General features: G+C 41.7%; 1 protein-coding gene across 1 annotated transcript; it reads left to right on the top strand.

Moving 5' to 3' along the window:
- Positions 1–12923, top strand: pcmtd1 (protein-L-isoaspartate (D-aspartate) O-methyltransferase domain containing 1). The gene is made up of 6 exons (XM_079285609.1): positions 1–165; positions 5744–6220; positions 6686–6788; positions 7514–7685; positions 9909–10032; positions 10375–12923. The coding sequence occupies exons 2-6, from the start codon at positions 5914–5916 to the stop codon at positions 10746–10748; spliced, it is 1080 nt and encodes a 359-aa protein (XP_079141735.1). The 5' UTR covers positions 1–165; positions 5744–5913; the 3' UTR covers positions 10749–12923.
- The last annotated feature ends 1028 nt before the right edge of the window (positions 12924–13951 follow it).

The following is a 13951-nucleotide window of genomic DNA, read 5'->3' as shown; positions in this document are numbered from 1 at the left end:
CTCCCGTCTTCGCGCGGACCAGCTGACGTTAACCTGATAGATAACACAGCCGACCGGCGGTTAGCCTCGAAATAAAAGACATTTAAACGAGGAGGGCTGCTAAAGCGTCTGAAAGTCGCGGACCGTCGCATTGCACAGAGCATCCAGTTGATGCGACACGGCATTGTGAGTATTTTCTTTGTTATGTATTTTTAAGACAGCTGCCGTGTGTGTGCGCGTGAGTGTGTGTGTCAGTTATCCGGGTTGTTTTGCTGGCTGCATAATAATCGTGTTAGCTTTATTAAACTCTCGAGCCGCTGTGCAGGATCAACCCGAGAGCTTACCTAACCTGCTTTGTCTCTGTTCTGGTGATGGCGCACTCAGGCCCACGACAGCTAACGTTAGCCAGGTCCACACTGCGTGGACTTTAACACGAGACATCAACTGAAACACCTCGATTTAAACTCGCTGTTTCACGTGCAAGCGTCGCCAACTGTCGTCGGTTTCTTTTTGTTTGTTGTTGTTTTTTCTTTTTTTACTTTTTTCTGTCAAGCGGAAGAAGCTCGGAGAAATCAACGTTTGTTTTTGTGGCATTTTTTTCCACAGACACGCGCGCGCATGCACAGCAGTTACTAAAATCCATTTACCAACAAACCGGTTTAGCTAGTCGCTGCTAAAAGATTGAGGTTAATCTCACTGCAGAGAGAGACACTGCGTTTATGGTCGACAAGCGGGAACAAGAGCTGGATGAACGCACAACAACAACACTGTTTGTCCGCTCGTGCACTCGTGAGGCTCTGCGTTCTCACACATGTGGGGGTTGTTTATGATGCAGGACATTTTTAGAAACAGCCGCGATTAATAACGCTCGAAAGCGTTTTCATGAAAATCGCTGTTCTTGTTGTTGCTTCATCGTCACACGCAGTGAGAAGAAAGCGTCCGGAGCAGCCGATTGGCTGTCGGGCCGCCGTCTGTGTGGCAACTGCAGCACGTGACCAGGCAGCGAGCTGATTGGCCGAATGAGGTGTCAGTCGTGGGGACTACAGGAACGTCTGTACCGAGTGGGCAAGAAAATACAAAAACATCTGTATGATGTGAGGCAACGTGCCTGCTGTCAGTCAAAGTCTGAAGGTTCGTGATTGACAGGTGTGTTCAGCGATATAAATAATATACAAACAACCACAGCTGAATAAACAGCTACTATACTGGTACAACTATACTGATTGGAGTCAGTATTGATTAGTATTCCCAGTGTTTTCTCGTTTGGTCTACTGTATGAAAAAAAGTTAACAATGCCAATCACAATTGACTAAATTCTAAGGAAATATATATATTTTGTCCTCAACTGTACAAAACCTACAAATATTCAATTAACTGTCAAATAGCGCCATCTTTAAAAAGTGGCGATGGATTCCTTACTTTTAGTTTATTGCAGATGTCTCCTGTTGACTTATAATTGATTTAAAGCTCCCAAAAGACCAAATGTATGACTTTTACACATTGACGTTCATCACCCACTGTATGATTGTATTGTCTCGACACTAGATGGCACTCATCTAGTGACTTACAGACACAGTGACATCTGGATTAACAACAAGTTGACCTCTGAAGTCCATATCAATAGAAACCTTCACGAAAGTTAGGTTTTTATGTTCCTTCAAGAAAAAGGTTCCTTTTGCTGCTAAGAAAACTTCTATGCATGCATCTTCATCTCTTCTGAGAGAACTGGATGTCGTCTACATCATGGTGCCTTGCGTTTTTTAACTTTTGTCCCAGTTTATACTCTTATGTAAAAACTATTTCCTTGCAGAAGAGATACCTTATCTCAATTTGGACCTCTCTGACCCTCTTTTAAATAAAGGATGAATAAAATAAGACAAAGAAAAGCAGCGTATCCTCTCAACTGAAAAGCTGAATTTCTAAATTTTCCACATGACTGCAAATCCTACCGAGTAGAGCTGCAGCAAACTATCAAATAATCTACTGGTCATATTCTCGAGTCGTGGTTTTCATCTAAAGTCTTTGGTCTTGCTGGACGCCCTGTGATGACACCATTTTCATCACACATCAGAAAAAAAGAAAATGTAAACAATTGAAAACGCAGGTTACAGGTTGATGTAGGTACCACAAATTGGTGAAAAGACGTTCATTACGTTCATCCCCAAACTGTATTGACCTCTTGTGAATAGTCAGAGTCAATATGAGCAACATTGAGAGGAGAATAAGTGAAACAGATGGAGTTCTTTGAAATATGTTTCACACCCTGCATGCAGTCGGCTCCACTGTCACATCCTGTGGTCGTCTGACTCATTAACTCAGAGTCCAGTGGTTGAGTGAATAAAGATGGATGCTGATACACCTCGCATTCAGTCTGATCTCTACCACTAGCCTGGGGATGGAGTCGGAGGAACGGCCATATTGTCACCTTAATCAAAAGCACCGATCCACTGCTGAGCACACACATCTTTCAGGATTTCATGGCAGTCGAATATTCCAGTCTGAGGACGGCACTAAAGGAAGGTGGTCATTATGGTGACTCATTACGCTCTGGGACATGCTGTGGAAATGAAAGTCTTGATCCGATACCGACTCCAACATCGCCCCAAAACTTTATAACAGGCGAGGAAGACATACTGCTGTAATGGCTAAAATGCTGGTCTTTATATAACACATTAAAAATAGGAACACAGGATTGAAACGGTTTGTCAGAACGTGGCTCAATGCTGCCTTTTAGTAGAAGAGGAAAAATGACCTGTGGTCATGGGGGTCAAAAATATTATATTAAAACAAACTTTCAACAGTGACTGTCTGCCCTTTTAGAATATGTAATCAGACATTATGTGTAAGACGTCCTCGGGGGTTCACCCTGGAGGAGGGGTCAGCAGGTCATGAACATTCAAAAGGAAGTATCTGAGGACCATTAACATATTCAGCAAACAACCATATTCAGATTTTGAGGTATATTATGTAAAATTGGACATTTCTAGAAAAAAAAAACGTCATTAGATGACCAAGATTTATCTTCTGCGGGCCATAGTCGGCAGATTTTAATGGGATTTGGATCATTCGTTTTTCGGGTCATGAAATAAAGTATTTGACCTGCTGGTGGCACTGGGTGAGGACTCAGCATGGCTTAGAATTAGTACAGCGTTCACAAAAGGTAATATTTATTACAGGAGTGTTGTTCTGAATTACAATACAATGTGCAGGTGCTTTTCATCTCGGCGAGGAGAGAAACACACAACACGGTTCTTTGCACAGAGGAACACTCCGGCTTCAATAACATTCAATTCAGGCGCCTTTGTAGCGAAACAAACGAGCACTTCTACGAAATTTGCATTTGTAAAGCACATTTGCTCACGGGTTGTATTAATAATATGTTCGACATTGCAGGGAAAATTGTCGCTGAATTTATTTTCCATACAGACGCACCTCATTAATTACAGCGTCTCAAGTCCTTTATCCAGTTTCTTATCCGTCACTGTGAACCCAACACGCGCACATTGTTTCTGCAGGGAATACGAGACAAAGCGCTGTAATGTCAATTCATCAGCAGGATTCGTATATACATCCACGGGTAGCGATGAAAACAATTCTAATTATTTATACATTGAAGCCCAAATGACACATTTGCCTTCGTTGCCTTCAGTTTTTCTGCTCCACATATCTGGAACAAAGTCCCAGAAAGCTGCAGGTCTGCTGAGACCCTCAGCTCATTTAAATCAAGAGTGAAGACTTTTCTGTTTGCTGCTGCCTTTAATTGAACCACGTTCAATTAATATATTAATCAATTTCCTGCATTTTATTTTTTTAATTGTTTTTGAAATCTCCTTTTCTTTTGCCTTGTGTTTTGATGCTTTTAATGGTTTTATGTGAAGCACTTTGAATTACCTTGTTGTTGAAATGTGCTATACAAATAAACTTTCCTTGCCTTGCCTTCCTTCCAACATCACAAATGCAAACATGAGACTTATTATTGACACACGTATGATTATTTGCTACTCATAAGAATCATGCCGCTGTTGCTCTTTGCTGACAGAGCTGCAAAACGAGTTGCTAAAATGTATACGGTGTAAATGCATGTAGCCACGAGCACCATCAGCTTTCCTCTCGCCGTCTGCCGATCAGCAAGTGTGTACCGTACATGTCTCTGTGCGGCCTGGAGGGTCCGTCGGTGTTTCATTACAGCACTAGTGTTGATCTCGTGTTACCGGAGGATCCGTTGCATGTTTCGTCATCAGTGAGTCAGTGAGTCGTGGATCACAACAGCTCAGTCATGACCTGACATGGAGTCGGCCCACACCCACACACACCAGGGTTCAACCCGGGACACCCAGTGTGTGTTTACCAGTAGTTTCCTTTTTACACACAGATTATTTTCTTTCTTTAATGGAAAGAACTAGCTTCACTATAGCAACAAATGGTGTCACGCAGCTGCTGCCTTTTTGATTTCTTTTTTTTTTTTTTTTTTAAAGGAGTGGGTGAAAGATGACTCCTGTTTCAAGACTCGAGATAATCATCGGTGAGACTGTACAGCAGTGCTCAAAAGCAATTTGCTTGTACAATACCGCCCCTGACCCATTTTCCTGTATTTTCTTTCAAAAGGACTATGCATTACAGAGAGGAGAGAGGGGAACTAGGATAATAAAAAGAAAAATACACTGCTGTGCAATCAGTGTTGGTAAGCGAATCAATGATTCTTCTTGCCCGCGAGAAGGAGCCAATGAAAAATTACCTTATCGGGCCTCCCGCTACAAAGTCACCTCTGAATTGAATCTTTATTAGCTGAGTCAGATGTGGAGATGCTGAGGAGGCAGAGAGGGAATTCAAGTCTCGTCTCCCTGGGCTGCATCTCCTGCTCCACCCTTCCACTCTGTGCCAGTCGTGGTGGTACTCAAGTCATCAAAGCATCTATAAAATGTTTAAAAAGCAGCGTGTGGTAGTAGTTCACTCATATTTCTACGATGTTGTACTTAATAGTATGACATAGTAAAGCCGGTAGCTCAGGACTCACAATGTAGTGTTCAGATCAAGCGGAGATCAGTTTATTGACCCGGTGAACTTTTAACATTTGACGAATCAATTAAAGTAATCGTTTCAGCTCTAAAATGAAAAACACTCCACAGTATACAGCACATTACACTGTCCACACAGGATACAGCATGACCAACATAGCTTTTCCACCACCGATCCTCTAACGTATTTGCAGGAAAATCCCGGCTGTAACAAATTACATTAATGACGGCTCTGTTCCATAAAGCCGTGCTCGTGAGCCAGCAAAATGTCTGCTGTGGGGAAAAAAAGGCCTTTAAACATTGAAGAGTAAACAAGTTGTATAAGGGAAGTGTGTTCATCTCAGGAGGCAATGATGTGCAAAATAATAATCTGAAGGCTGCTTATTAAAAGCCACACATTTTATTATCCAATTAAAATGCTTTAGTGTTGTATTATTGGATTGCTTTTTTTAAACATGACCTTTTGGTTGTTGTGATTGGAAGTGGTTTGCAGTTAACATTCAAATAGATACAGCTTTCATATTTCATTGAGTCTTTAAAGTGAATTTATTTGGAAATCCACTGATGTGTAATAATTCTTTCATTCTTCAGTCTGTCGCTTTCAGTCGTTAACGTTTCAGCAGAAAAACAAGCACAATCGTGGGAGAAGATTCATAAATCTTTACTTTCATCAGCATCTTAAATCTGCACAGATGCTGTGTTCCCCAGCGGGCGTGTTGCCGTAACGCGTTTATGTAATATTTTCTCAGGTCACTCGCTGCCGTCGACATGACCGGAGTCTGAACCGACGCTCGAGGAGTCACAGCGGCGGCGGCAGCAGCGTTCAGGTCAGACGTTCTTCCCCCATGCCACACTGAGGAGGAATCGCTCACCCGGAGTACGAGTTTCGGCCCCTTGTGTTTTCTCTTCTCTTTTCGTCATGGGGGGAGCCGTGAGCGCTGGGGAGGACAATGACGACCTCATTGATAATCTGAAGGAGGCCCAGTACATCCGCACGGAGAAAGTTGAGCAGGCCTTTCGGGCCATAGACCGCGGTGACTACTATCTGGACGGCTACCGGGACAGTGCCTACAAAGACTTGGCGTGGAAGCATGGCAACATACACCTGTCTGCTCCGTGTATATACTCGGAGGTGATGGAGGCCCTCAAACTGCAGCCTGGACTTTCTTTCCTCAATCTGGGCAGTGGGACTGGCTACCTGAGCACAATGGTTGGCCTTATCATAGGTAAGCATAGTGTGCCCAGCCGTGCCGTGTTTCATGCGTGGGAGGTGCTCGGATATCAAATCTAGGTTCAACAAATGTACTACAAAAGTACACCGTGTGCCTGCAAATCAGTGCATCAGTGATAATAGGACTGCAATATTCAGTTTCGGTTATTTAAAGAAGAAAAAACAAATTGTAAAAGATAAGTTTCCTAAAGCCAAAAGGCACAATCTACAAATTGCTTGTATAAAAGTCAATATTCAGTTCATCACACAAGACAAAGATAATCAGCAGATTTGGTATTTTTGCAAGAAAATGACCTTGTTACTTGCGTCACTATTCGATTGTCAAAAGATGTGCAGATTACTATAATGTGTCCATCAATGAAAAACAGTTCACTGTTTCAGCTTTACATGAAGTCACAACAGGTGTTTCTGATTGTTTTTTTAAGAACATATTGTTCCTGTTGTGTTTTTTCTCTCTCAGGACCGTTTGGTGTGAACCATGGAGTTGAGCTCCACAAGGACGTTGTTGAATATGCCAGAGAGAAACTGGATGATTTCATAAAGAATCGTGACAGCTTTGATAAGTAAGTTCTTGCTTTTAATAGGAACATTTCATTTTGGCAAAAAAAACGCCAATTTTGATTTCTTGCCGAGAGTTAGAAGAAAAGATTGATTCCACTCTCAAATATTTTGGTAAATTCTTCTGGTTCCAAAAAGTGAAGCCAATGTGGAAGTGACTTAAACTTCCATTCTTTCTAATAGCCAGCAGGGGGCGACTCCTCCGGTTGCAAAAATAAGTGAGATTGTATAGAAGTCTATGAGAAAATGACTACTTCTCACTTGATTTATTACCTCAGTAAACATAAGTGTATGGTCTCAATCTCTAGTTTAAGTCTTCTTTCATACAGCATGATGTTCATACTCTATAAAGCAGGGGTACCTTTTAGGGCGTGGCTACTTTGTGATTGACAGGTTGCTACCACAGTGTTGTCCAGTCACAAAATCTGTCTCCTAGCACTTCTAATGCTCACTGTCATTTAGTTTATTCCGTGTAAAAACAGCTATTTTAACATGTTAATTAGTGAGCTTGAGATGGTCATCTTATTTATTTTAATAAAAACAGTGTTGAAACTAGTCAGTTTTACCTGCCAGTTCTGCTCTTGTGGACTATAAGACTGTATTCATCTGATCTGCATGATTCTGTTGCAGCTCACAAATGTGATGAGCCTGAAAGAAAGAGAAAAAAAAGCACTTTTCCTTTGTTATTTCCTGATTGTCATCCGCTATACGTGTCGTTATGTTTTCACAGGTTTGAGTTCTGTGAACCCGTCTTTGTGGTGGGGAATTGCCTTGACATCTCAACAGACAGTCACCAATACGATCGCATCTACTGTGGCGCAGGAGTGCAGAAAGACCATGAAAATTACATGAAAGTACTGCTCAAAATTGGAGGCATTCTGGTGATGCCTATAGAAGATCAGGTAAGTGCTCCAAGCCTCCTGAATGATACAGAAGCAACACATAAATGGTTGCTATTCAAAATGCTAACACATGAGGGAAAACAGGTAAAATAGCTTTGACCTACAAGACTGGTGATGCAACTTTCACATGCATCGTTGAGCCGCGACTGCCCCTGGATTTGAGCAGCCGTGTAAGGAGCACACAGAGGGCTGTATGAATACGTTTTATATAAAAACAAATGGATGTTTGAGTGTGGAAGAGTGCATTGGTGGAGAATCTAGTTGGACTCTTTTATTCCAGTAAGGAGGGTAAAGTTTGACAGATTCATGGTCAAGGATTCTGGGCAATGCTTGACTAAGATTAGATATTGTGACCCAAGGTTTTATGATGTCAGTTATTTGAGACTTGAGTGTACTCAGGCCTGAGTTCAGAGAACGCAGTATACTCACAAGAAATCAATCAGATGTTATGTTTTTAAAGAAGGTACAAGGCTTTAGTAAGAATAACAACAGCCGGTACAGGCTTATGAATCATGATGGGGAAAATAATAGACATTTTTGGAAGTACTACAAACCATACCCGCTCAGACCATGTCCACACTAATGAGTCATTAAAAAAACTAAAAGCTGCCGCCCTCCCACCTCCAAAAAAAAATGACCCTCCAGAGTGGACCGCTATGAAACATGAGAAGAACCGAGCGGCTTGCAAATGCTGCCAAACTGTATGATTGAGTATCTTTCAAGACACGGCGGGGTCATAATGGGCCGACGCAACAAGCCATTGTTTTTTCCTTGTACGTCAGTTAAATATAATGGATCTCATTATACAGAGGGCGGTCTCAAACACACTCTTCGTTAATGTTTATGTCAGTCTGCGCTCTCATAAGCATAAAGGGATCTCAATGCATACACTCAGGAATTACTGTTTGCCAATCGTGGTAATTCAGATTGTGAATGATTACGGGTCATACATGACCCAAGGCACAGTATGTGTGCACACATACATTTGCATTAATCTGAATGTATAGAGATGGACAGAATGATTCGGATCAAGGACAACAAAGCCGGATGAATATGGTTAACAATAGACGGGACTAATGTGCACACAATAGGCTGCACGCCTCCTCCTCCCGCGCAGTGATGCGGTTGGCGGGTGTCGTTCGGTGAGAGAGGGAAGAATTCACGACGGGCTTTATTGAGAGAAATAATAAGTAGTCCCAGAGACCTGCACCCTGACAGTGAGCAGTGTTGTGTTGGATGAAGTGCGTTAAAAATAGCTCTGAATGAATGAACCAGACATTTGCTTCCAGGGCATCTTCAGTATTAATGGAGTGCACCTCCCACTAAGATGTACTCTCCCTTATTACCATGCATGAGGAGTCCATAGCCTCATGGGGGTTAACAGCGTTTTGATGACTGTCAATACTGTGGACTAGTAATTACTTGTCATGAACCGAGCCAACGTCTCCCACCACCAGACATTTTGATGACATGTCTGATAGATGTGTGCGACATGATGATGTAACCCAATCGATATTATAACTGCAACAATGAGCCAAATGATTATTCATTCATGACCAACATTTAATTGGCTACTCTTTTGATAATCGCTTATTTTTCAAGCAAAAATTACAAACATTTGGCGTCTGCAGCGTCTCAGATGTCGGCGCTTAAAACTAACTCGCCACCTTTGATCTCAGACGGTTGGTCTGACAGAAACGAGGCATTTGAAGATGTCACCTTAGGCTTTGGGAAATGTGAAGTTTTATGGATCAAACAATGCATCAATTTAATTGAGAACATCATTTTGCAGATTAATGGATTTGAAAGTGTGATCGGTCTTTAAGCACATTGGCAGTAAGTTGCTCACGCACAAAGCAAGTGTGTGTTCATGTTTCGTGCACCCGTTTCTTACAGCAGCGTGTATGCAAACGGTAAAGGGCTCATTTCTCCTCCGGGGGCAAAGTTTATCTTTGGTTACACAGTGCTTATGGACATCTGCCAACCATAATGAACACGTGCAATTTGGAGTAAGATCATTAGATGTGTGAATGTTGTTTCATAAGCAAACACTGTATTTAATAGCAAACGTGTATCTGTCGAGAATTAAACAGAGAGACATGTCCCCATAAGGATATTCTCTCTATATATATATTTTAAAGAAACTGTGCTTCTTGCTCCCTAGTGTCACACAGCATTTCATATTTTATAAGTGTTAAGCTCAGGTTTTGCCTCTTTATGAAGCTGACCCAGATAACCAGGACTGGCCAGTGCACATGGGACAGCAAAAACATCTTGGCGGTGTCCTTTGCCCCCTTGATCCAGCAGAGCATAGCTGATGGAGAGAAGCCCGACGCTGTCCAGCTGCGTAAGTTCTCCAGCCTCACAAAAAAACAACAACCTTGTGTTTTATTATGCCTAACTGGTCTTTAAGTGTAAAGCAGGCAATATTTCAAAGTCAGACAGTGCATTCAAAGTGATGTAAGGAGACCGACGGCAATGCTTTCTTTGACATATGAAGCTCGCCCTGCAGCTGCTCCGTTCAGCCAGCAGATCCTTTTCCTTGAAATACTGAGACGCAGTTCTCTCTTTGATTGCCTCTCTTGTTGATGCCGGCCTAGTTGTAGGACTGGTGCAGTTGTGTGGACTATTCTTACTTTGTTTTTGTGGCGCACTGCCCTGAAGGACTGTCATCTCCGTTTGTCCTCAGCCCCGGTGACGGTCCGCAGCCTTCAGGATCTGTCTCGGATCTACATTCGCCGCACTCTGAGAAACCTGGCCAACGAGGACAGTCAGGGGAAGGACGTCGTGCAAAGAGTTCCCCAGAAGCGCAAACGCCGGCGCTGCCGGCGGCGACGCATCAACACCTACGTTTTCGTGGGCAATCAGCTGATCCCCCAGATGGTGGAGAGCGAGGAGGAGGAGCACGCCGAGGAAGAACACAAGGAAGTGGAGGAGGAGGAAGAACGAAACATTGGCGACACTGAAATCCTCAAGCAAGTGAACGTGTTGAGAGACCAAATAATGTCTCTACCGCTGCCCGAGTCACTGAAAGCATATCTGCTGTATTACAGAGAGAAATGACTGATTAACTCATCTCCACTCTTAATGGGTGCAGCGCCTGCTGAGATGCTTTTCTTCACCCTTTTCAGTACTGATGTAGCATTATTTCCATTAAATCGTATGGAAAGAGACGTCATAGATAGTGGATAATAATATGATTATCACGGATTGTATGAATTTGTATATCCCAAAAAAAAAATGTAAAAAGTACACTAAATGGACAGTTTGAGAAAACCCATTTTGAGATTCAGATTTGATCACAATGTCAGGATTTCTGCAGAAATGTGCAGATAAAAAAAAATTGTACGTGGAAAAAAAAAAAGTTCTTATTATATTTGTCAGAGTATAATCGTGCTGAGATGAAGACTTTCATCGCAGCTTTTATATAAGCTTTAACTTACCGTCAGGGTCTGGTGATTACTTGCTCACCAGAAGAGGAAGCAAAAGACACTGAAAGTCAAATAAGGCCACGCCCCTCCACCTTGTTGAGTTTCTTGCATAATCATGAACGGGGCACTTTGTGTCATTACTCTTGAGATTTTGTTTCCGGTCAACGTGTTTTGTACCTTCCCGTTACAAGAGATCATGGAGAGACTTTATTGATTCATCATTTTTTCTACAGGGCGCTTGTGTTTCCTCACTTTGCATATGAATAGCCGGCATCCTACTTGATATGATGCGGTGTTGTAGGACCCTCTCCTCTCCATGGTTTCCCCATCCTTGATGCAAATGGTGTAATTATATCAGAGGTTTGGAATAATGATACAACTGATGACTGGTGTTCGGTGGTGGTTCACATTTTTAGCTTTGTTTTTTTTAGAGGGGACTGGTAAAAGGGGCGATGATCAATAATGCATGAATTTACTGTAAATGTGTTGGGTGTTCCTGACGTCACATCTTATGATTGGTCACTGGAGACGATGTCCCAAGTGATCAAGACTGGAAATGTTTTGATAAAAAGAAAAACACAATCGGATTTAAGGAATATTAATCAAGTAGATGGCCTTTAAACAAATCTCAAATTCTGTATTTTGGAGCCTTTTGTATCCTGAACTGTAGAAGTGTCCTATGAAGCACCTGGGTCTGCATTCCTCAAGTGAAAGAAAACGTTTTTATTGCAGACTGGACTTGTTGTGATGTAAATCCTGTTTAATCAAAGTACAATTTGCTTGCAGAACGTCCCTGATAGTGGTGCCAACGTACCGCCATCACATTAGGACTTCTGTGAGTTTCCTGGCACAGTACATTCACCCAAACAAGGTATATTTCTACAAAAACATTCCACAAAGAAAAAAATGAATAAAACCGCACATCACTGATCGATGTCACACTTTTTCTTCATGCTTTACGGTCACAGACTTTGCCGATTCATCTTACTTTGAATGCATCGTTTAGTATTCCAAAAGCTGAGTTGAACGTTGTTGATATTAATTCTGTTCAATATAAAAGTGATATGCGTGTATTGTTATCATAGGATTCTGCATACAGTTTAATTCGGTTTGTTGTAGCGCCCTTTTGCCGTGCTGTATCTTTGACACTGGGAACTCTGTAGATCAAAACTCCACTGCTGTCTGTTAAATAGATCAAATATAGTCGTGCTTATGGTATTCATTTTCTGGTGTAATGAAAAATATTTTGTTTAAAAAAACGGGAGTGATTATTGTATTCGTAGTTTGTGTGTGAAGAGGTAATTATTATTTTCTGTAAGGTTTTTTTGTTTTTACATTCATGGAAAAGCTTTGCAATAATGGAATAATTTCTCATCTTATCACTACCAATAACATCATAGCCCCATTTGATTTGCGTAGTATCCATTCAACTCCTCATGACCAGTTACTGGCATGCAACGGTTTATATACCATTGTCTAAAACATAATTGCTAATCAGAGAGCACATTGAGTGTTGAAAGCAGGGGACCTACATCCTCGACTCTCAGGTCACGCCTTGCACCAAAGTTAACAGGACTGCTGTGGTCCCGTTTAATGTGGACGAGATTTGACTACAAAGATGGCGCCCGGTAAAGACCAAATTATAACCAATTCTGTGCTTTTATATTAAGTTGATTTGTTAAGAGCCGAAACAGTTGCGTCACTGGTTATCGGGCCCAGGTTGATTTCTCATTGTGCGTGCAGTTCATTTGGAAAATGTGTCGTTTCTCCGTAAATGTTTGCCACAAAAATAAAAAGGTCACAATCACATTCTGCCTCTTCTAATCATTGTAACTGCTCTTCATGCGTCTCGTTTGTTAGATGTACGTTTTCTTTCCCCGAGAGTGCCAACCTGAATCCTTGGAAAGCTTGTGATAATGTTTTGTTTGCTTTTGTCTCTGCTGCTATTTATTGATTAACACAGAAAAGGTTTCCATCTCGCCTCACACTACGGCTTTTCTGACAGATTTATGGATGTCCTGCAACAACGAAAGACAAGTAAACAGGCACATAAAACCTAAAGCTGAACGCATTACAGATTTATAGTGTAACGTACTTGATGCCTTACACAACTCGACTACCTTTCACGGCCGGAAACAGAGGTAAAGTGTTGTTTTTTAAACAGACGGAAAAATGTAATTCCATTTGCTAGAATATAAAAAGCTTGTGTTGATCCATCTAAAAGAAGATTTAATGACAGGCAGTGGCAGTGTGGTGTTGAATAAACTACAATTACTTCTGTTGTTACTCGGGGTGGGAATCGCCAGAGATCTCGCGATACGATATTATCGCGATACTTGGGTCACGATACGATATTGTCACGATACTTCGACATATCACGATACTGCGATATTCTGAGTATTGTGAGAACACATATTGCGATTTATTACCTTTCAACTTCAAATGATATCCCCAAAGGAAAACTGTGTCAACATGTTTTATCTAATGAGATACAGTTTTCAGTCTGTTCATCTCACTTCAGTCATTTTTATTGCAGCAGAATATGATCGTCAAGCAGACAGACTGACCAACAATGTCATAAATGTTGCATGAACCTGACCAACTGAACTGTTTGTATCACTACATAGTCCAACTTAACGAAATGCAAACGTGTGGACTCAGTATATGAACTATAAGTAGGATATTAGAGTTATATAACTCAGTATAACTTGCGATGCGTGGACGTGGAGGGCAGAGAGACAGTTATGCGCTGCACTCTCCCCATGAGCCGGCTACTGTTGGCAGATTTAACTTTGTTTTGACCAACTTCCCACCAATCCCGCTGACCTCACCAGA

This window comes from Melanostigma gelatinosum (assembly GCF_949748355.1).
Source record: "Melanostigma gelatinosum genome assembly, chromosome: 15".
NCBI classification, from domain to species: domain Eukaryota; kingdom Metazoa; phylum Chordata; class Actinopteri; order Perciformes; family Zoarcidae; genus Melanostigma; species Melanostigma gelatinosum.
The sequence above is the reverse complement of the archived record's forward strand: the minus strand, read 5'-3'. Positions and strand labels throughout refer to the sequence as shown.

Bases quoted from the DNA above. Each gene is read 5' to 3' on its own strand.
- pcmtd1 (XM_079285609.1), top strand. From the start codon at position 5,914: ATGGGGGGAGCCGTGAGCGCTGGGGAGGACAATGACGACCTCATTGAT. The intron at 6,221-6,685 runs GTAAGCATAGTG...TTTCTCTCTCAG, and splicing joins AATGGTTGGCCTTATCATAG to GACCGTTTGGTGTGAACCAT. The intron at 6,789-7,513 runs GTAAGTTCTTGC...ATGTTTTCACAG, and splicing joins AATCGTGACAGCTTTGATAA to GTTTGAGTTCTGTGAACCCG.